The 24621-nt window shown below is 35.9% G+C and overlaps 2 protein-coding genes across 2 annotated transcripts in view; one reads left to right on the top strand and one right to left on the bottom strand.

Moving 5' to 3' along the window:
* LOC141442169 (uncharacterized) overlaps positions 1–7292 on the bottom strand; it is a 40554-nt gene extending 33262 nt beyond the window's left edge. The window contains exon 1 of the mRNA XM_074107070.1: positions 7177–7292. The gene's annotated coding sequence lies outside the window, so the exon portion shown is untranslated. The remainder of the gene's footprint in view (positions 1–7176) is intronic.
* Positions 445–20596, top strand: srl (PGC-1 family member spargel). The gene is made up of 8 exons (XM_074107069.1): positions 445–745; positions 7982–8202; positions 8490–9848; positions 10030–12449; positions 12987–13115; positions 13843–13983; positions 15322–15458; positions 16777–20596. Exons 2-8 carry the CDS (start codon positions 7984–7986, stop codon positions 16917–16919), a joined length of 4548 nt encoding a protein of 1515 aa, XP_073963170.1. The 5' UTR covers positions 445–745; positions 7982–7983; the 3' UTR covers positions 16920–20596.
* Positions 20597–24621: the final 4025 nt, after the last annotated feature.

A 24621-nucleotide genomic window follows, 5' to 3' on the forward strand; every position in this document is an offset into this window, starting at 1 on the left:
TCATCTGTTAAATTAAAACTATGTGTATTTAATCTATCAGAAAACGTTGAAATGCGTTTTTTTAAAGAATATTTGTTTTTCGTTGAAAATTTTTGTCTTTGGAATAAAAAATTCCTAAAGTCGTAGAAATAATCGAAACAACTTTTAGATAACCACGTGTTGTTTTTACTTTCTTTTATTCCATTCATAATAGAAAATCTAAGGCGATTGTCCTCGAAACAATTACCCACTGCTTCCCGATAAGAGTGGCAAAAGTAAGACAATAGATTTTTTTTTAAAGCCGGGTTTGGGTTTGTGCCAGGGGTGGATACTTTGTAGCAGGTAAAACAGGAGGGGGATAGGCTGAGTTGTTGTTCGCATCTGATGTCAGATGTAAAACGGGAAGATTTAGCCAGTCAGTCTACATCGACACTTCACTGGAGATACTAGTCGAACAACCAAATCCTTAGTCAAATTTTGTTGAAAATGTAAACCGTTTCCTATTTTATAATGTGGAGACGCTTTAAAACTTTTTTTCGATACGGCTGGCAACACCAAAATTTTGCAGTCGTGAAGTTCGTAACATGTGATGTTTCGTGAAAAGTGTTAATTTTTTACGAAAAACAATTAAATATCGTGCGGACTCGTGTCTGAAAGTGTGAAGGATATATCAGTGCTAGTGTTTTTGGTGGTGTAATTTGTGATAGAGGCGCACAAGTCCTCAAGTGCAAATTACATGGATAGAACAGTCATCTGAGTCCGTAAGGTTAGTACTTTTTTCATCTGTTGTTTGTCCCAAAATAGATTTTTGTGCGGGTCGCAATGATATTTCAGTTTTGTTTGTGTAACGCCTTCATGTGACTTTTGAGTTTTTCATGAGACCTTGAACTAGAAACCTGTAACAACCTTATTTCGCTATCAAGGTTAGGTGTAGCGCGCGGGTTTTCATTTCACGTTAGGGATGTTTACATTAAGTGTCTTAGCGCATTTTTATCATATGAAATCCCTCTTAAACGGTGTTAAAATAAATCCAGACGTTTTATGATCGTTCATGTTTACAATCGCAGCAAATAGTCGCAAAATCGCGACCTAACCTAGAACGTAACTGGTGCAGTTTTTTTGCAACAATCGCTTAAATGTACCGTTAGTTTATCTGAGCGCGTGTAATTAACAGTTTATTACTTAGTTGGGCGCAGTTTAACTGTAAACTGCAATGGGATCACGTGATATTTGGATTGTTTTTACATTTTGACAGTTATTGAGTGGCTGCGCGCCGCTTATCTCCGGTAGAGCGATGTGTCGCATGCTAGTTGCTAAAAAACTACGATAATAATCTAAATACCAGTCGAAAGTTACATTAAACCTATGTCACTGCCTCTGAACCGTGATGTGAGGTTTTCTTCAATATTTACATTTACATAACCTTACTTAATTGGTACATGTGGGTGTGCTTCTATTATGGGAAGTAAATCTATGATTGCTATCGAAGTTCCAGACAAAATGTAGATGATATCAATTCCACTAAGTTTTAGATGAGTTTAATTAAAATTTAAATCTGCAATGGATCTAGGTATGAAGATGTAACTTTGCATGGGGTTGTGTTTTTGGTTAAAAAATAGTTAAATCTTTGACTAAGTGAAGTAATAATTTTTGGCCACCATTGGTATTAACACTAGCTTAAAGTTATTTATTTATCTATTTAAGGTGTTAAAGTTGTTGTTTGATTTTACTTAATTCCTATGAGAATTCCATAGAGTTGTTTTGTGGTGTTCATTTATATTGCATAAAGAAAAAATGTGCAAAACTATGTATATTAATTATATCATATTCCTAGGATCCAGCTATTTACATGCAAAATTTAATCAAATTCTATCCAGTCATTTTAACCTGAAAGAGTAACATACACTTGCAAACATCACTATTTTAATAGAGGTTTTAATAATAAAAAGTAACCGTTTATGTCAAAAGCAAGATATACATTTTTCACAAACTTCATTGGCTCTAGCTATACAGGCCATTTAGTCTAAACTTTTTAAAGAAATCCTGTTTTAATTTAATTATTAAGTTTGGTTGTTGGGCTGTATGTGAAATTAACAATATCTTGGGGAAGTAAAATGAAAACAGTATTTTTTTAAGTTTTGTGGAAAAAAAAACAAAATACTTTCATACACACATATGGTGCTGAATAAAACTTTCAATTGGAGTTAAATATTTGCATTCACAAATGTTGAAAAACTTGGACCTTTGTTACATAATTATACTGTGCTTACATTTCACCCCTTAGGGGTGGATTTCAAAAAAAAAACCATTTAATTTTTATTTTCAATGATAGCTAAAATTTAATAGCAGGTACTTATTCAGCATCTGTAGCTGCTGTAATTTTGATTTTGCATCAACATTTTATTTTTCAAATTTACTCATTTGGGATGTTTCCAAAAATTCATCCTTATATTGTTTTGGGCTGTGCATTAACCCTAACACATAATTCTGTTATTTTAATTAATTTATCTGTCCACACCTTTTTTTTTCTGGTCTAATCCCAATTACTGTTGATTTTGCTAAAACCAATTTTTGATTCAGGAATTAATTTACTTAGAAGCTTTAAACTGCTTGTTTTTGGTAGTCCCCTTTTGTTAGCTAACCTGTGTAAAATTGATAATAGTATTATATGGGACAATCAACTTTTTTACCAACACTAATCTGTCCACAACATTTATCAAACAATTGCAGATTTTTGTAAGTAAATATGTTTTTTCTGTAATTTAATACATGCCATCCTACATGTGAAATATCTTGTTGGAAGTATGATTTTTTGGTTGCCAGAGACAATTTTGGTAACGCAGGAGACGCCCAAAGTGTGGGTAAAATAGTTGATTGGCCCATATAGCAAAGTAGAAGGCAAACTATTACAGCTTAGTAAAATTTACAACAAGCCAGGTTTATTTCATAAATATAAATAAATTAAGGGTAAAGTAACCTAATTCAAACACCTATTAACTACTAATATTGAATGTGTGAAATACTTAAGAAAGAATTGACTAAAGTGAGATTGAAATGGCCAAAGTTTGAAAAATATGTTACAGTCTCTTTTAAAAAAGTTCTAATTCAAAATCAATAATTTTTCTGTATGATCTCTGTTTATTTGCAGGGTCCATTTTGTTGACATATTGTATGTATGTATGTAAACTCTTTATTGTACAAAGAAAAGAGTTGATTTCATTTGAGATATGAGATATTTTTCAAAGTTGTGACAATACATAACTTTCATTATACATATTTTTGTAACATGGACTATATCAATGATGACTAGATAGCCCAATGGCTAGACAACCTAACTACGAAGCTAGAGGTCCCGGGCTCAATTCTCTGGTGTTATGGCAAATATTATGTATAGTATATTCTGGAGTCTTGGTTGTATAATATGTTTTTAAGTATTAGTGTCTGTAGTCATGCGTCCCATGATATTTATTTTATTTATTTTTTATTGAATTCTAGCCATAACCCGCGACTCCTGTCCGCGTAGAATTCGGTTTTTACTATCCTGCTGGAACTATGAAATTTTCCGGGATAAAAACTATCCTTTGTCCTTCCCCGGGACTGAAACTATCTGTATACCGAATTTCATCTAAATCGGTTCAGCGGTTTAGATGTGATGAAGTAACAAACAAACAAACAGACTTACAAACTTTCGCATATTAGTGGGATACTAGTATATGACTTGTACATCATCATTGAAAAAAAAAAACCAGGAAATTACTCATTATTAGGTTTGGGCCTTTTGGATGCTTACCGTGGTTCTAGAATCCATGGAGTCGTCATATGTTTAAAAACAATTTTTGAAGTCAAAGTCAAAGTTATATAATATTTTACATTTTATTTACTAACACATTTAACACTGTATAATACACTAAAACACAATAATGTTAGTTATCATAATAAAGTAAAACAATTACTTTATGTGACAACAACAAAAACCACTTCTCCAACTGTCTAATATTACTCATAACTTCCAGATATATGAGGTAATGCTGGCTTTTGGAATAAGTGTATCATAATCGTCATCAATTATTATTCAATGTTCATTAAAAAATGGTAGAAAGCAAGGATCAAAAATTCTTTTTTGTGTTGAGAAAGATTTCTCTACTTACATCGACTGAAGTTAAACTTATATTCTCGAAAATGATATCCGATATGGTATCTTTGTGGTACCTACAAATCAGTAGGTACTCAATTTCGCAAATCGTATTAAAATGATTCAGTTAATCTTTATCAAAAGTGACAATATTACTCAAGTTACGAAAAAGTTGTCAGTAGTCTGTCACACACAGCACTAATGTCAAAGGAGGTGCATAATTATATAAATCATACATACACTAGAGAGCAAAGAAATTGAGCCACCCTTGCAAATTTTTATGTTCACATGATAACACTTACAACCTAAAAAACATAAAAATCAACGTAAAAATTGCAAGGGTGGCTCGATTTCTTTGCTCTTAAGTATATATCGCTTCACCTGTAAACTGCGGTCACTATAACTATTTATAAAGATTTATGATAATTTTAATTGCATTCTATTACATGTGTTTACTTTACGATGTAACAACATTATCACAGTATCTAATATATTGTGTTATTTTTAGACTTTGACTTTAACCTCGAAAATTATATAATATCATATGACGACTCCATGGGTTCTAGAACCACGGTTAGCATCCAAAAGTCCCGACCCTACTCATTATTGACATTATTGTATAGATTACTTCACAAACAATTAACTAATTAATATTAAACCATGTGATTAACCTTTTAGAAAGAGTCTTAATGACAAGTAATTATAGTATCCAGTTTAATGAGTATATTTTTGATGTTTTCCTTATTAGTATTCATAATTAAAAGCATCAGAATAGACTTATCAGTCATATTGAAATTCAACTATTAAATAGAATGCTCAAAAATTCGGGAAAAAAATCAGGTAGGTACTTAGGTATATACACCGTGTTATTTTTGATATCTGTTAACTTTAAGGGGACAATTACAGGTCAATGAAGTTAATTTCTCTAAGACACTATAGTGGCCTATTTTATTATCATCATCATCATAAAAAAAAGTTGCTTTAAGAAATGTATTAAAATAATGTTTTTTTTTGATTATTCAGTAAAATTATTGTTAAATATAGATTAAATTAAATTAAATAATAATAATAAACCTAAGAATGAAAGAAAAATAAAGAACATAATAATAAGACAAAGAAAACTTACCTAAAAAACCTTAACTAAATGTATCTATATGTTACTATAAAAATAAAAATTATAAAAAGAACACCCCATCCAAAAGATCTGCCTGTGGCAGTGTTCCCATGATGCTGGCCGCATTACCCCTATGATTTGTTAAATTTTACTATATACATTTAGAAGTTCTCTGTGAATAATTATAGGAAAATAAACATACAGAACATCATCATCATATTAGCCACTGGACACCCACTGCTGGACATAGCTTTTCCCCCAAAGATCTATTAGTTTTCTTTTTAATTTAACTATTCTGTGCCTAAAATAAAAAAAAAGAAACTAAAAGTTCTGATCTAAATATTACGAATTTGTTAAAGCGTAACTTGAAGCAATCATTCATCATCTATCTTGCAATCTACATAACCATGCCAAATTTAAAATCAATTGGGATGTCCCAATTTTTGACAACACAATAGATCAAAAACCATTTTGCAAAATAGACTTTGTGAAGCGTTTTCAGGAATCAGATTCCAAGACAAAGATAGAACTTTAATCAGATGATGCGCACCCGGCTTTTAACAGTTGTCATTTATCGTAAAGTCCGAAATGTATATTAAATTATTAAATTACTATGTTACAAGTAAATACAAAAGAATTATAAATCAGATTTTTTAATATATATCTATTTACTATCACACCATTAAACAAACAGGAATAATCGAAGCTAAAAGAAGAGAAATAAATAAAACTATTTGTCAAGGTTCATTTAGGACTCTAAGCCAAGCTTGATTTTTAAGATAAGATAAGATAATGAAACAGATTATGTTATGTATGACCTGAACTTTTCTAGGCAATGGTACGTGGCTGTCTCACTGTGACGTCATCCAGCGTATTTCGTAAAAAAATTATAAAAATTGAATACTCATCCAAATTCAAAATCAATAAAAACGGTATCTTAAAATATCCTATTCTTTCCAAGAATAAAATAAAAACTATTGGTTTTTTGGCGCATCTAAATTCAACCACTTGAAGTTTTTTTTTCTTTTTTTTTTTTTTGAGGTTAAGTGCACCTGTGTGACTATGCCAGCCTAATTTTAATTTTTTTTCCCTCTGCTATTTTAACGAGGCTTTAGCACACCAAGTGTGACTATGTCAGCCTCATGGGGAGCCTCAGATATATACACCACACTACAGACAGATATTACACTCTCCCTTGCACTGAAACCACGTCTCTGGATGCAAAGGCCCGTCCAATGAATCTGTAAATTCGCGTCGCTTCTTCTGAAAGCGGTCGACTTTTACTGAATATAGCCTCCACCAGCTGAGATCTTGTTTTGGATTTACTATCATTAATAGAGAGCACAACATTCTCGGGAATGTTTTGCGAAACAATACTTAATTTTGGCACAAAACAATTCTAAATTACATGTAATTAAATAGTAATTAAGTTGAAATTATTATAAGAAGTATTTGGGAGTGATGCAATGGTGTAAAATCTTCCTAGTAAACATTAAATATAAAAAAATATATATGAATATTTAAAATTTGGACATGTCACATTATTTGTAATTGTTTGCCTTGTTTAGTCAAGCGAGGCCCAGTTTTCTAATTGTTAGTAAATTTGTCCCTTCTGATTCCAATTGCAAACAGCTGTGCACACATCATTAGTTCCCCTAACACTTAACGTTATCTTATTGCATTTTAACTATTTCTATTATTTATATTTATTTGAGACCGTGACATATACATGTTACATTTTTAAAATTTGTATTTATTTTAGTAACATGATGAAAATACCTAACAACTATTATGACCCACCGCGCTTCGCCCTATTTTCCTTCTACCACCCATTTCCCATATGCTCGTGCCCCCTCAAACATATAAGTATATAACTTTTCTCTGTAATTATCTGTAAAATGCATGGGTTTTTTTTTTGTAAGCTTTGTCATAAATAAAGATCACTAGGTACCTTGAGTCACAAATATTTTTTCAGTACACTCAAATTGTGGTGGTAGACAGTTTTTTTTTAGTTAATAATCTTTTTACGATTTTTTTGTTGCTTTTTCGTATGTTTTGTTATGGTTGTTTGACAGTTGGTCAGATGTCTGTCTGAATTATTGAAAAAACTGCCAGTGACAACTGTTCATAGTACTTACTGAACAAAAAGTTTACTCCCTAACTTGTGGAGAAAATCTGAATGTTTTTGTAATAATAACAGATTTTACCTTACAGACTTTTGTGAGCCACAATCATTTATTTAGTCATATGAATGAGACGAAAATCTAGCTATTAACTAAAACTATTAACATCCAAAGTCAGGCCCCTCTTCCCCACTGGGCACACTGGGCACGTGCCCAGGGTCCCGCGATGGATTGGGCCCCCCTAGTCTCTACTCCATTACCAAACGATAACCGATAGCTACTCAATTCTCGCCTGAAAATCACTTACCGAATGCAGCATGTTGTGCCCAGAGCCTCTTATAGGTGAAAGACTGCCCTGTCCAAAGAACCTACCTGAAATAGGTGGCTTTAGATGATATTAAAGACTCTGGGAAGGACATAGATAGTTTTTACCCCGAAAAATTGCATAGTTTGGCGGAATCACGTGATGCCAACTACTCCTGGACCGCATGAAATTCCACGAACCCTGTTTCGCGGCGGTCCCAATTTCGGCCAATTTTCCGCCAAAAATGAAAATCCAATTTGACGCTAAAACTCGCCGAAAATGCTACCAAATGTTCGGTCAGACTCTTAATTAAGTTTTCTTCTTTCCAGCGATGGAGTCACATGTTTTGAATACATTTCACCAGGCTCGATACCGTACTATCGGGCACAAGAGGATGGGGTCAACCAGTGAGTCAATCTCTTCAGACGGCAGCTGCAATGAGCAGCAGAACAGCCCCGACTACCCGGAAGCCCAGCAGGGGGAGTATGTCGAAGAAAATAGTTATGAGGAGGAGAGTTCAGAGTATGATGGAGAATATTGGAGTCAGCCTGTGAGTATTGCTTGCATTGTTATTTAGTTTTAATGATTGTCAAATATTTAAAACAACATTAAGAAATTCAGTAGTATAATCATTATGGATGTTATGTATTTCTTCACTTTCTTTCTTGAATATGGAAACAATGTATTTTGCTTTCTAGTTATAAAAAAAAACACTTGAGTTACGAGCGATCTGTCTGTTTGAATGTGTCTTTCTCTTGGTATTTATAAAATAAACATTTGATTGTATGACAATTTTCAGTTCAAACTATTTTATCCTATAAACAATTTTATTTCCAGGCTGCCATGAGCCAAGCAAACAATGGCGCAAGTTCAGATGATGATGACAACGTAGAAGTCGTAGAAGTCGATAATAGTCCATTACTAGACGATGACTATGACACTCTAGTTGAGGGCACAGACTATGATATAATCCAAGTCTATGCGGTCCATCCTGATTTAGACCTTGAAGTTTCCTCTGATGAAGAGCAATTAGAAGCTGAGAATGTAGATACAGCACAAGCGTCAGAGGACCATGACAATACACAAGAATCCGAAGGTCTTATAGAAGGAAATATGGACTTCGATTATTGTGAAACAAAGCAAGAAATATACCAGATTGGTTTAGAATTAAGCCTTCAGAGTCCAGTTGTTTCAAATGTAGACGAATATTTCATTAAAGATGATCCGAAACCAACCTTGGATGTACAGGATATTAAGGAGGAATTTGTCGTCAAAGATGTAGATGAATATTTCATAAAGGAAACTGTACCAGTACACACAGAGCCCGAAATTTCCAGTGTTGATGACTACTTTGTCAAAGATAAAAAGTCAGAAGTTACAAAAACTTCCAATGTTGTCGAGAACAGTACTCAGGTTGAAGATGCATTGGAACACAATGATGGTAGAGTGTCTGATCAAGACCTGGTTGAGCACGAAACAATAGCAGATGTCTCATTAAATGAATCTGATCTGTTAAATATCTTACCAAAAGTTGAAGAAGTAGAACAATGTATACAAGATGAGTTATATAAGAAAAAAGGCACGCGAAGATCCTTTTCAGTGCCTCAAACCCCTTTCACAGATATGATGGAAGGCAAACACTGTTTAAGCTTTGAAGATTTAAACATAGTTTTGGCTAATTTGGTTGGGGATAAATCTACTATGAAATGCGATGAACTCCCGCGCACGTTGACCGAAGAAGACGTCAACAGCTTTCTCATTACCGATAAACCCGAGCAAAAATTAGATAACAGTGATGATTTCACTTCTCAAGATATGGAAATAGAAAATCCTGTCGAATCCACCATCACTTGCTTGAATGAGGAACCTTGTGGAACTTCGACTCCTATACCCAAACCAAACGTTTTAGATTTTTGTATCGAAAAAACGGCTAAACTTCAGGTTACCGATATCAAACCGGAGGCAGATGACTTCGTTGACGTAGAATCTTGCAATGACGCTGCCATACCAGTGCTCGCGGCGAACAATCTGAACTCTCTCCTCGAACAGTTTGAAGCAAACGAAAAATTTGCCACAAAGCCAAAAAAGTCTGTTGCCAAGGAAGAGCCAAAGCCCAAAGCTAACGGATTGACAAACGGTATGCGTTTGCAAGACGCCGGCGTTCAGCTTAACAAGAACAAAATGCGGCAAATACTGGTTAGTATGCTTTCTAACTATCTAATAACTTAATTCATTTTAAATTGCCATGACCCAATAGTTCATAATTTTTAATAATTTGTGTGAGTAATGTCACAATTGAATGATTATTGAATAAAATCTAGCTAGGTTATTCTCGGACCCATTTAAAGAAAAGTATCAAGGTAAAACTCGTTTACAGATGCCGCCGACGAAAAGTACAGCGATAAAGCGCTCGCCCAGCCCAATGAAATCAGATCATGATTATTGCACGACGAAAAAGCGCCACAGTTTGCCAGCACTCAAAGGCGGCCAGAGTCTCCTCAAACCAGAAGTACTGTCAAGTAACAGCAGAATATTAAATTCGAGGCATAGGTCGTGTAAAAACAAAAGAGTTGTGTACCACCTCAGCAGTGATGATGAGAGTGAAAAATGCACTAAAAACAAGAAGAATTCTCGCGACGACAGCGATGTAAAAATAAAAAAGTCGACACTCAAACAACCTATAAAACAGCCGACACCATCGAACTGTCGTAAGAAACTTTCTCCCAACCACAGTGCTAGTAATACTTGTAAAAATGACTTATCTGTGATGAATAATATTACTTGCAAAGCTAGTGATGATGCATATAGTCAAACGAAAACTAGTATTAGGTTAACGATTAAGAATCAATCTGAAGTTATAATGAATAACTGTGATCATGAAGACTATCGGAGTGATAAAAAACATATTAAAAAGTGTACATCTAGTGTTAGAAATAAAGTGAACAATATAACTGTAAGTGATATACAGGAACTAGGTAGCAAAAAACATAAATATGTAAATAGTAGTAACGATATTATAAGTGTAATAAAAGATGAACCCCGTCCAAAAGACGAAAACTTTTATACTGCTCTGTTTAGTAACAAATGCGATGTCCAAATACCACACCAGATGGAATTGAAACCTGAGAAAAGGCCCAGGGAAGATGATAGCAAAATGATAATTGATAGTTGTAACAAAACTGAAGTAGATCAGCCTCAGAAAAAGAAAAAGTTGAATCTACAGGAGTACAAGTTAAGACGATCAGTTACTTCCAACAACAGCTCCGTAACTGTCAGCCCTGAGGCAATATTCCCTGACTTACCAAGCCCATATCCTCTAGAAAAAGTGGCCAACAACTCTACAAATCTTACGCCTCCCAATGGCGTAGTTAATGAAATAGAACAAAAGAATCCCGAGGCCCCTAAAAAAATCTTTGATCCAATCAGAGAAGCGTCAAGAAAGATCTTGTTAAATAGCAAGAAACAGAAAGCAGAGGCGATGCGAAAGAGAGACGAAGATATAGTCATGCGTAAGATACCAAAAGTTGAGAATTTAGAGCTGCAACCTTTGATTAGTGATGCCGAAATGTTAAAAATAGTTGGTGGTTTGACTCCAGAAAAGGTGCCTGAAGTTATTAAAGACAAAAAACCGAAAAATAAAGAATACAAAGAATTGGTTCTAGTTAGTGTTGGTACGAACACGGAAAAGACAATTAAACAAAATGAAAAACCATCACCAAAAGAGAAGAGAAAATCTTCGTCGCCGCCTATGGATGCAAAGGCTCTTATCAATTTCAAAATAAAAAAATCCGACGCTGTTCTGAAACAAAATGTATTCGACGCAATGAAGAGACATAGCCCAGAGGACAAGAAGAACTCAGATACAAAGATAGATAAAACAAGATTTAAAAATATTACCGCAGCTTTGAAGAGTGCAGAGAAGCAAGTTAATCCTAAAATAGCTAGTAATTCATTATTCGCTTCCATACAAGATGTAGTAATGAAGAAAGCACCAGAAGAACAAGTAGAGAAACCGAACCAACTGACTTCAAAGTCGCCTAAGACTTACAGAACAGTGATAGTACGTGATTATGATGTCAAAGCAGATCACGGCGAAGACAAGATTATTTTACATCTGAGCAAACACAGAAGAAAACCTAAATCTGCAAGTGTTAGTGTTCAAACTGAACAAATGGAACCCAAAGTGGTTAAACCTCAACCTAAACCATCAGTTAGTAAAGAGCGGAGTCCTATCCAAAGACAACGTAGAGATAGCGACATGTCTATGTCAAGTCAAGGCAGTCCTTGCAGCGTAGATAAATCTGTCAGTATAGATGATTCTATCACAACACCCAAGCAATCCGTCCAACGTTCGCGTTCTATCGAGAAGCGTTCACGCTCTATAGAACGACGACATTCGAACGACAAGCGATCACGTTCAAGAGACAAGCGATCACGTTCGCGCGGATACGATAAGTACAGACGTCGATCGAGATCGCGAAGTCGTCGACGGAGGAGAACCCGCAGTAGAAGTGTGCGTGGACGACGATCAAGATCGATTGACCGTTATAGAAGACGTAGGAGAGACTCCCCGTACAAACGGAAACGTACCCGGTCGCCGTATCGTCGTCGCTCGCCGTCCGTAAGAAGAGACTACCGGTCTAACAGATCGCCGTCTCGCTCTAGATCGAGACATGGCTCAACACGATCAAAGAGTCCTAGGAAATCGCCACCCAAAATTGAGAAAAAGAACGACGTTACTTACACGCCTCCACTGAGAAAACCAACAATATCTGAGAGCTCCGATTCCTCTAGCAGGTGAGCAGGGGTTTATTTGGGGTTCTCTAAATTGGATAGCTTTATTTGGAAAAAAAATGTTCTTTTATACATCTAACATCATCTATCTTTATCTTTATCTAACATTTTTTCCGAATTGAGGTAGTCAAGAATCTGATACACTTTAAATAAGGCGCTCAATAACAAATTAAGGTTTTAAAGTGTTTTTGTCAGAGTTGTGTCGAGAAATTTCAAATTTCACAACCGAGTCTTTGATTGCGTTGACTTAAAAGTTTGATTTTTTTTCAATGCTTCAAAGGGTAACTAGTATTTGATATTAATATCAGCTTGATACCTCCACGCGTTTCTGAGAAAAAGAGTGTTGACAGACAGACGGATTGCTCTCCCCTAATTCTGACCCTAGCTACAATAGCGTCCAAATTGTAAATAACGGTGCAGAGTAGACAGGCTACCTACGCCTATTGCTTCTATGCCTAATCCATAAGTGCTTGTTATAGCCTAAATTGAATAAAGATATTTTGACTGACTTTGACTTTGAATATTTTTCTTGCAACGCAGTTCGTCGTCATCTTCAAGTTCAAGCTCGAGTTCATCTGATGATTCCCGCAACACGACCAGGTCCTGCAGCCCAAGGAGGGAAGAGCCCTTCAGGAGGAAAGGGTACAGGAGCTACAGCCCTGAGGACAGGTAACATGGTCCTTCCAAAGTTATCATTGATTGTTTCAGTCATGGAATAGAAAAAGAAGAGGAAATAGTATGTCAGCGAGACATAAGTTCAACTGAGCATAATTGGGACATTTCCTGGGTAAAAAAGAAATCTGTTTGGTCCTTCAATTAGATTATTAAAAATATTGATCATGTGCTTTTTCTTTTGTCGAACAAAAAATGACAAAGATGACAAGATGAGGCGCGTTAAAGTTCGGGAGTGGGAGCCCGTGACGTCACGTCGTGTTAAAAAGTGTCGACACTTTAGCACGATGTGACGTCACGCGAAACTTAAAGTAGCTGTATCTTTTGCATATTTCGTTTAATATACAAAAGAAAAAATCGTGTCCAATATTATCTAATAATCTATTTGACGGATCAACTATTTCATCCATTTCTGTAGCCATCCACCCGTATTGAATCTTAATACTTCTGGTTAGAGTTCATTTTATAATGCAATGATTTTATAGAAAGCTGTCAATTACTTTTCTACTATTCCACGATAGGTGGAAGCACATTGTATGCAATTTTAATTTTTGTACTTGCAATAGATTTTCAACGATATTTCGACATGATGATAATGTGTAGACTGAAGAAATTGCCGGTAGAAGTAATTGTCTATAACCTCTAATTAAATAGCAGTGAATCATTAAAAAAAAAACTGATTGACCTCAGTTCGCAGTCGCTGATTATTTTTGCTTTATTTCAGAGACAGCAATAAGCCAGTCGAAGAGAGACGGATAGTGTTCGTCGGCAAGCTAGAGAAGGACAGCACTAAGGCGTCGTTACGAGCTTCGTTTTCCAAGTTCGGACACATTATAGAAGTGCGGCTGCATAATAAAGAGGATGGGTAAGTTATTTTTGTGGTTTCTTACCTAAAAATCTCTGCCTTGAACTTGGCGTCCGTTTGTCTGGTATTTTTTTTTATCAAACAGCTGGCAAACCAGCTGGCATAAGGCTGTATAGTCAATTTAATTCCTAGGCCCCCATGAAACGCTGTCATAGTATATTATTTTGTCTATAACATATATTTATCTAATGACGCAAAGTGTCATTACGACACGCACGGTTCTGTGATGTCCAAGGAATCAATTTGATTGTCTGTACTATAATTTTATACCGTATTTATAACTGGGCAACTGTAACTGTAAGAAAATACGGGGGACCTTTGGCAAGACTTTTATTATTTATTAGGGCACACTCAATAAATATTAAACACTCATAATATTAGATTTTTAACACAAATTAATGTAAATGTTAATGAAACTTAGTACATTAGGGTTGTTATAAAACTAAGCTAACCTAACTTTTAGAATTCTACTAGATGGTTCCGAAATATATCCTGAATAGTTTAAGGGCATACATGGTAAGATTAATCGCTTCGATTTAATCGGACGAGAATCGTGGCGAATCTAACCTATCCAAGTCGCTTCTGCTCTAACTCGTCTTGCTCACTCACTTCGCTCGCTCGCCGAAACCTAATGTATGTTATACTAAAAGAAATTAGTCCATGTAAATAAAGTTTTGGTCATAGCTTTCCGCTTTTCTTTTTGGTTTTAGCTTAACTTTCCGAATGAATTAATCAGAATTTAGTTGCCCAAAAATCAGTTGTAATCAAATTGCCTAACGATCATGTAGCAATATTCATAATGACAGGGCAATGTGATAAATAATGAAGTTTAGATTATAATTATCACTTTCGATTTAATAGCCATATCGTGGAACTTAACCCCCGACTTCGTCTAACTCGTCTTCTCACTCATCGCTCGCTCGCCGAAACCTAATGTATGTTATATAAAAGGTATCCTATGTTGGATCTTTCCGCTTTTCTTTTTGGTTATAGCTTAACTTTCGAATGAAAATCGGTTTAGTTGAATCAGTTGTCAAAGCGAACGATCAGTACAATATTCATAATGACAGGGCAATGTGATAAATATTGAAGTTTAGATTATAATTATCACTTTGCCCGTTATAGCCATATTAATATACCTCCTGCGACCCACCATACAACAAACATGACATGGAAATTTAAAACTTAATGTCTCATAGATAAAGTTGTTTTTTTTTTTGTTAATTTGAATGATACAGAGAAAATGACACTTTATTCCTTTTTCAAAAGATATAGTTCTATTGCTAACAATATGTACTAGTATTATCACAGTGGTTAATAGCTCTTTATTGTCACCAGAACTCGCTACGGTTTCGTGACGTTTGAGTGCGGCCGCGACGCGTGGAGCGCCGTGGAGGCGGCCGCCCAGTTCCCGCAGTACGACGTTGGCTTCGGGGGCCGGCGAGCCTTCTGCCGACAGAGCTACGCCGATCTCGGTCTGTATACTTTATAAATAAATACATAAATATCACACCAATTAACCTACTCTAGTCCCAAAGTAAGCTTAGCAAAGCTTGTGTTATGGGTACTAAGCAACGGATAAATATAATTATATAGATAGATACATACTTAAATACATAGTAAACACCCAAGACCCGAGAACAAACATTCGTGTTTTTCATACAAATATCTGCCCCGACACGGGAATCGAACCCGGGACCTCAAGCTTCGTAGTCAGGTTCTCTAACCACTAGGCCATCTGGTCGTCAGTTATTAACCCCCGACGCAAAAAGAGGGGTGTCATAAGTTTGACCGCTATGTGTGTGTGTCTGTCTGTCTGTCCGTGGCATCGTAGCTCTTAAACGGGTGGACCGATTTGAATGCGGTTTTTTTAAAATTTGATAGCATGTTTTCTAGCGATGGTTCTTAGACATGTTTTATCGAAATCGGTTTAGCCGTTTTTGAGATATTGAACTTTGAAGTGACAAAGTCGGAGGTTTTGCAACTTTTTGTTGGTTATTTACATAAAATCTGAAGCCTTATTAGGGTTCCGTACCCAAAGGGTAAAAACGGAAATCCTATTACTAAGGCTTCACTGTCCGTCCGTCCGTTCATCTGTCACCAGGCTGTATCTCATAAGCCGTGATAGACAGTTGAAATTTTCACAGATTATGTATAACTGTGGCCGCTATAACAACAAATACTAAAAACGGTATAAAATAAATATTTAAGGAGGGCTTCCACACAACTAATTTGTTTTTTTTTTCCGTTTTTTGCTAATGTCTAATGAATCTTGTATAGATGATACGGAAGCTTTCGTGCGCCAGTGCGACTCGCACTTGGCCGATTTTCTAACACACTTGGAATCACAATCATTTTCATAATTTTCTGTCACACTCACACGGTATAAGACGAGGGTAGAAAGAAATGGTGAATGCGATTGCAAACGTCAGCGCGTTAGACAATACAGCCTCCGTTCTCCGTTCTATACGGCCTGCCGAAGTGTATTTTTAACCCCCTACGCAAAAAGAGGGGTGTTGTAAGTTTGACCGCTATGTGTGTCTGTGTGTCCGTGTGTCTGTCTGTAGCACCGTAGCTCTTAAACGGGTGAACCGATTTGAAAGCAGGGTTTCTAGCGATTGTTCTTAGACGTGTTTTATCAAAATCGGTTCAGTCGTTTTTGAGATATTGAACTTTGAACTGACAATGTCGGGGATATCCAACTTTTTGTTAGTTAGGCTTTAGGTTACAACCAACTCCATTGAAAAGGTTATGTTGCTTTCGTCATTTAACACATTAACTTTTTTTCCACAGATGGGATCGAAGCGGAATACACCGAGAGCGCATTCCACGGCGCCCCGGCCGCGCCTGTGCGCCGCAACGACATGTCCTTCGAGCAGATGCTATTGGATGTCAAACAGAAGCTCAGCCAGCGCAAGAAGGAAGAAGACAAGTGACGCAGGCCGCGCTGTGCGAGCGGGACGGGTGTCGAGTGGCGTGCACTGGGTCAGCTCCAGGGTAGGCTGGTAGTTTGCGCCGCAGCAGGGTAGGTCTACCCTCAAAGTCAGTGCTGTAATGTGGACTGCTTTGCTAGATGCAATAAAAGTGTTGTTCCAGTGACTGGTCTCAGTGGTTACGTTTGCTGGTCAGATAAAGATTTATAATGTTAACACCCCTACAGATGTAGTGACATAGACATAATGTAGCTTTATACGACATCAAAAAGTACATCTCTTAAAATAATACACAACTTAAAAACATTTGATGATGTCGAAAAGGAATTTGATTCAGCATTATGCTGCATTAAGTATACGTGCCTACTACAGCATAGTTGGAAGTTATAGTGCATAGTTTTTCCATCGTATATTATCGGAAAAGTTCGCTATGGTGCTCTCTCAGTTTGCTTCAGTGCACATCGTACAGCTGTTTTGACATTAAACACTAATTACAGTTCCATGGTGAAGGATATGAATATAATTGATCGATGCTTTATCTGCCGTCGTTTTCCGATTGAGTTCCGACTTTCCCCGAATACATTATGTACTATATCTATAACATAGTTTGACCGTGCCGAAATGTGCCGACTCCATAACGAAACTCAATCATTTGGAATCATGACAGAGGAAGTAGTGTTGGCAATTACCGTAAGACAGAAAGAGATGGTACTACTTTCTCAGAAGCGCGCCCTAGCTAATGTTATTACATTGTTTCGCTGCGAAGACTTTTCTAAACTTCTTAATCTTTGACCAAATACCTACTTACCCGCGTATAGTTTGAAATACCATTTGAAAAATTAGTAGAGTACATTGGTCTCTGTATTTTATCTTGGTTGTAATTAGTTATTCGCTATGGTGTGTTAAACTGGAGACTCGTCGCAAACGCACATGTGCGTTCAAATTGGTGTTAAATTATGATAGTGGCGCACGATAACGCTTATGTGCGTTGTGGGCAATGAATGTATTAAAAGTACTCTGGTATGTAAGAATTAGTACAACTATCATCTATAAGTTCGTCTTTTTCTAAGCGCATTTGTTTAAGCACATGTTACTACTTACTTTAAGATCAAAATCTATGAACTGTTGTTTAATTTAAGTTAGTAACGTTAGACACTAACATTAAAATAGAACTTCTTTAAAAAACTTGGCTGAAAAGCCTGGCAGCCAGTCGTCAAAAAGACGGCCTAGAAGCCTGTTTAAAAATGCATGGACAGGGTGCGTGCAATGAAATGATGTCACGGATGTGTTCCATTCGTGCAATCAAAAAAGACAATTATTAGTATCGTGTTAGTGGTCATGTTTGCTCACGCCGTACCTATTTTCTTTTTTAATAATTTAGTTTTAGTTCTTAACTCATGTACATAGTAGTTTTAGTTTAGTTTTGTTTTGTATATACCGCCTTGATCCTGAACGCTACCTCTGTTTAAATTTGGCAGCGAATAGTTGTTATGTAAATAAATATAAATTGTCTAATTGATTCCTGGAAACGATAAAAAAATGTTTTAAGAAAATAAAAAAATATGCTTTCTAATTGGTTTTTTAGAGCTTCCATGCTGGTTTGCTACTGACGCCCGTTGGGCCGCCGGTAGCAGCAATGTGGCATCCACTAGTGACCTTGTATTCGGTAGGCCTTATACCACAGCTCGTGGATCGGATTAAATTCAATTTGCGTCGATATCTCGACTGCAACTTGTTACGAACACTAGTCGCCTATACTAATGTCAAACAATCGCTGCCTATGGTGCCATAAATCATCGATACGCTAGGGACGTTAAGTGGGTTTCATCAATATCGAAAACCGCTTTTCGATTCCTAGAAAAATCAAGAAGTGTGCGCTGGCGCGTGGTAATTAGTATCTTACTAACTAAAATTCATTACTGGGACTCGTTAATTAAGTAATTGTATTATAACTTTGCTTATTGCCTTGGCAGCGTTTTTGACATTAGTATAGTGGCAGCTCTTAACATAGGTATATAATCTATTACTGACCATTTTAGGTTGCACAAAAAAAATTATATTAATGTTATAGTTTCATACAAATTGTATAAAGTTACGTCTAAGTCGCATGAGGCTCGCTCTCCACTCAGTTTAGTATAGAACAGGAAATGAACAGTTTTTTTCTGTATTTTCCAATTTAAATGTAAGATCAACAGAAGTACCCGTATTGTGTTAACTCATAGGTGTTAAGTTAATTATGTCTGCCGATTCTGTACATATAGTTTACTGAGAAATATGTAGATTTAGTTTTTTTTAGTTTTACTAAAATCTGTCAGCAATTTGATCTTTTAGCTTATCCAATTTGGTCCTCGAACTCTTTACTTAACGTTTGACTTGGCATGCGTATGGTTTTAGAAAGCACAAAAAAAAGAGGTCTTCAAAGATTATACTTATGTCCTTGGTGTTGTTATTTATTCCTGAATAGTGACATTTTATGGCGTAATGTAGCGAGAAAGTTGGATTCATGTCCTCAAAATTAATTAAGTTATAATTTATCGATAATTAATTAATTATCCAGACAAAAAGTAATAAATGGGCATGGACTATAGACAAGAGTGTAGAAGTTAAGGTTTTGATATTTTTTAAAATGCTGTCAGATTTTTATAAAGCAAGTCCAGTCATTATAATAAGTTACCTTGTCATACCAATTTCTTAGGTATTTGTTTTACCTAAATAAGCGCAGTGTAGGTTATGTTTGCTAACATTTGTAACATTGTGTCTCATGATAGATAAACTTTATTTTTGATAAAAACAAATAATTCGATATTGATACAGGTTGTTACTTTATAAAAAAATCGATATAAGTAAATCTTAAATGATGTGAAGGACTTTATATCCTTAAAGGGTGAAATTATTATTTTAATGATAATCAACATGAAATTCTACTATAATTTCGCACTCCGAGAGGCTATTTAAAAGTAACTGATCGATCTTAAACTACTTCGAAAAAACTGTACATAGAAACTTTAGTGAAATGCGATTAATTTCTAATTGACCACTCTGGAGTGCGAGATTTAGTCGGCAAAAGCTGATTTGAGATTTACATTATAACTAAATGTTCCATAAATGGAATTGAGTTTAGCTTCCATTAAGATTGTAAGTGCCAAACCTACAAATCATTGTTCCTATAGTTTGTACACGATAATTTCAGTGAAAAGAATCCATCATTATTTGTCTCTAAGAAAACATGATTCTAATCTGAAACTAGTTTTTTTTTTATCCCGGAATCCTAAAATAATGGGTACAACTGAAAGCTGCAAGTACACTTCTTGACACAGATAAAACTCCTTTTTGACTATTTACTGGACTAGCCAAGGACTAGCCTGTTTGACTAGACTGACTCCTTGCCTAATTGACTTAACATTCGTTTGTTTTCACACTGACATTTATGTTACTGGACAAGAACAAAACAAAGGCTAAAACAGGGTTTGTGACTAAAATTTATGAACGCAAAGTTACAAAAATGTGTTATTTTAAATTGAAATCATGTCTCTGATCAAGTTCTGATGGATTCCTTTTAGTCATGACCATGACATGTGTTGCTCTGAAACTGAAATCGGAAATTTTCGATACAGAATGATGTTTGTTAGGTCTAAAAATGTTACATGATTTGTCTTTGGAAAATTAAAGTTTAAAAATCATTTTTTGTGTTTTTCTGAATTTTTTAGTCTTACTTGCTCTGTAAGAAACTCACAAAAAAAAAACTTGTGCCAACTGAATCGCCAAAGTATTTTTCCACTATAATTTAGAAAGCCATAAATGGTTTACGCCAGCGAATACGCGGGTAACGTCTAGGCTGATAAGAGCACGTTCCCGCTTGTCTAGTGCCAGATCAGTTTCGTGTCATTTCTATAGAAAATCGTGTCGGGCGAGTGCTAATAGCTTCATTTTAGACGAAGGCTGTCATGATCATTTATTTTTCGAATGTTCGAAGCTGTCATCCTCCTTGTATGACCTCCTCCCCCCTTACATTCCTCGCCCTGTTAACTTTAAATCCCTCCTTCGTTATGTATATTCACCTTTTATTGTCATTCTGTGCGATTTTATATCCTCTAATAACATAAGACTATAGTTCTAACCAATAATAACATGTTTTGTCGTTGTCGTAGTGTGACGTGACTCCTGCAACAGCGTTCGGCAGAAAAGGACTTATCTTTATTTTCTAAATTATTTTCTTGCACCTGTCAAACTGTTGGCGTTCTGCAGAATAAACCGCAACCCTGTCATCGTAACTGACACTGGCCCTAGCTTTTAAGGGGAATAATAATAATAATAGCTTCATATAAAATGTTCTGCCACCGGAACATCCGATTAAAATCCGGGCCCGACATCCGACAAGTGGGATCCAGCTCTAACTCGACGCGACACGCGACGACTGAAATAATAAAGGCTACTTTTTATCCCGATATTCCCATGGGATTGGGATTAAATCCCAGATTTATCGATGGCTGGGATTAGAGAAATGACACGCGAAATATACGTCCCACGCGGGCCCAGTGCGGATTGGGAACTTCACACGCACCATTGAATTGCTTAGCAGGTTTGTGCAGGTTTCCTCACGATGTTTTCCTTTACCGCCAAGCTCGTGGCAAATTTCAAATGTAATTCCGCACATGAATTACGAAAAGCTCGGAGGTGCGAGCCGGGGTTTGAACCCACGACCCTCCGCTTGAGAGGCGATAGGTCAAACCACTAGGCCGCCACGGCAATTTTCATACATCTAACGAAATCCGATGTAATTTTTGGGAGTTCTCACGTGAGATCCTAATTAATCCTAAATCTCATCAAGTGCCGGAACCTATGCTTTACCCACACGAGGGAAGCCGCGGGTGAAGCATAGTAAATACTTAATAAGTAATAAATACTTAGCTAGCCTGTTTGTAAGGTACAGTCAAGTGCACAAGCTTGCCGTTCCAAAATTCCGTTTACGGAAAGTAAGCAAATCTTTTGTGGGAAACTGTGTGAGATTTTACAATAAAGTTCCTGTAGAAGCATGGAAATTGCCACACAACTCTTTTAAAGAATACATAAAGAGTGCACTTCTGAAGAAAGCTTACTATAAAGTTGAGGAGTACTTATGTGATGATGCGACATGGCCTAAACTGAAAGCCGATGAAAATTAGGATGTTGATGTGTGATGTGATGTATTCGTGTTTGTGTATGTGTGTGTGTTTATGTCGGTGTATAAATAAGTGTTGTGAAGTGTGACTTGGCAGTGTCCCGGCGCTTTTCGTGTCTAGTTTCTGGTTCTGTTGCCGTTGTCCACGTTGCAGAATTTAATTTAAAAATATTTATTGGTTTGACATTTGGAGACCTTATACATCTCCATTTCTTTATTTTAATAATTATTTTAAGTTTTTGACATTGGAGGCTTTTTACACCTCTGAAGATTGTATAATTTAATTAATTTAATTAGTTTACTTTGACATTCAGAGACTATATACATCTCTGAATTATTTAGATTAGGAATTTTATTTATTGTTAACTCAGGGACTTTCTACATCCCCTTGCTATATAGTAATTTTATTATTAACTCAGGGACTTTAAACATCCCCTTGCTATATTTAAGGCTGTATATTGTTAAGCTTATGGATTTTAAACGTGTATATTTTTAGTTTAATTTCTAGTCACAGGCCCGCGACGTCGAAGCTCCCAAGACGATCCCATAGAGCTTATGGGAACGGAAGCAATACCATGCACTCGGTACCGCTCTGCTTTCAGAGCATGACATGAGTTCGTGTGAGCTAACTTTGGGGGCGGCAGACGTGAGCTTGCCTTCGGAATCCAAAAGTTTAATGGTTACTTGACCTGAAATGTAAATTTCAGAATTAAATTATTATTATTATAATTTTTTTTATTTTATTTATTTATGACGGTGGAAGCAGTCTACACTTCCACTGAACGTAGATTATAGTTAGAGTTTAGTTTTGTAACTAAGGGACCCCATACATCCCTGTATTATTATTATTATTATTTTGTATTTTCTTTTATTTCATTGTATACTGTAGTTTTTAAGTATTTTATTTGTAATTATTTTATGTTGAAAAAATGACTTTCTGCCAAGTTTCTTGCGGCGCATTCTTCTTGGCAATGATGGTCTTTCCGAAAGCGCTGGTAGTTTTAAAAAATGACGTGTAAAAGTGCCCATTGCGGCCTATTTACTGAATAAATGATTTTGATTTTGATTTTTTTTGAAAAATATGTATCTATTCGTACCACTCTAAAATATGTTACCACGGCCTTACTACGTCGGAATAAGTCTGTGGTACATATTTTTGAAATGTTGGACAAGGTCATATTTTTACACTCGACTGTACTTAATAATTCTGGATTCTGGAGAAGTTATTGTCCTCGTCCTTTTCAAAGCCGTTTAAAAAAAATATACGCTCCCGATATGAAACTGAACCTGAAACTTGTATTTGAAATAACACCCCTCTTTGCGTCGGGGGTTAAAAAACGAAAAATACCAGTGACATCTAGTGAAAACATAGCATATTAATAACATTTCACTTATGCAAAAGCGTAAAGTAATAATTATTATGCTACTCAAATATAGATGTCACTAAACCCAAAACTTTGCCACTCACCGATAGATGGCGTTACTACACAGTCCCGTTGCTTTATATTTTATCATAATAATACCATTATCGTTTCATTCCCGCTTTGTTTTAAACAAAGTACCTAGTTGAATGATTGTTTCGGCAATGTTATCTTTGACGATTTATAACGGTGCAAATATAGTGCAGTCACCAGCAATTGTGCGCCTCCAAAAGCCCCCACACAGCAAATATCGTCAAAATTGTTAGAGGCGTTTTCGAGATCCCAAGTAAAATAGGTCAAATGTAAAAATAATGTTACAAAAATTGCTCGTTTAAAGGTAAATGAAAGTAATTAAAAATTAGAAATAAAATTGCACCTACACGTGTATTGGCATTCACTGATTTCAAATATACACCGAAGTTTTTTTCACAAACTTATAAATACAAAAACTTGCTCTAGTAAAAACCCTTTTCCAACCCGCCAGCCCGTTTCCCTTCCTGCCCCTAGGCCTAGGACGTCCGTGGCTTCCCCTAGAATCGGCAAATTAGTGTAGTCGCCGCGGGGGCACGCTTATTACCCTTATAATTGCCCCGGCCTGTGCAGGGCCCTACAGACTCGCGCAGACGAGTCAACTATACTCTATGTATTAAACCAAGATACTAACTAAAGTGTCAGTATGAAATGTCAAACGTAAAAATAATGTTACCAGCATAATAAGAATACCTAGTGCTGTTCTCTGATTTCGGTTTTCGACATTATTGCAAATAATCGGTAAAACATAATACTTTATGGAAAGATAATAAAATTAAAGCATTCAATATTCTACTTTCCATTAGCATTGAGCTTTTAGGCAGAACTTGCTTAGAATCAAATTAAATTTAAACATGAACATCTACAAAAAGTCGGAATATGTCCTAAACGGTGACATTTTCATTAGACCCATTTTACCTTTTATAGAATGTCTTAAGTGCCCTACGTGTGTTAGTACGTCACAGATCCGTTCATATCTTAACATTTTATACATATTAGTTATTCTTTGGTATAACATAGGTACTTACCGAAACTTTTCGGGTATTACCGGTTGTAGGACATCACTATAATATTTATGAGATGTAAAAACAGGTAA

The sequence above is a fragment of the Choristoneura fumiferana genome, chromosome 25 (assembly GCF_025370935.1).
Source record: "Choristoneura fumiferana chromosome 25, NRCan_CFum_1, whole genome shotgun sequence".
Classification (NCBI taxonomy): Eukaryota; Metazoa; Arthropoda; class Insecta; order Lepidoptera; family Tortricidae; genus Choristoneura; species Choristoneura fumiferana.

What these genes read in the sequence shown, in the direction of transcription:
- srl (XM_074107069.1), top strand. Translation starts at nt 7,984, where the DNA reads ATGGAGTCACATGTTTTGAATACATTTCACCAGGCTCGATACCGTACT. An exon ending in GAGAATATTGGAGTCAGCCT is followed by an intron (nt 8,203 to 8,489) that starts GTGAGTATTGCT and finishes TTTTATTTCCAG; the next exon opens with GCTGCCATGAGCCAAGCAAA. An exon ending in CTGCATAATAAAGAGGATGG is followed by an intron (nt 13,984 to 15,321) that starts GTAAGTTATTTT and finishes TATTGTCACCAG; the next exon opens with AACTCGCTACGGTTTCGTGA.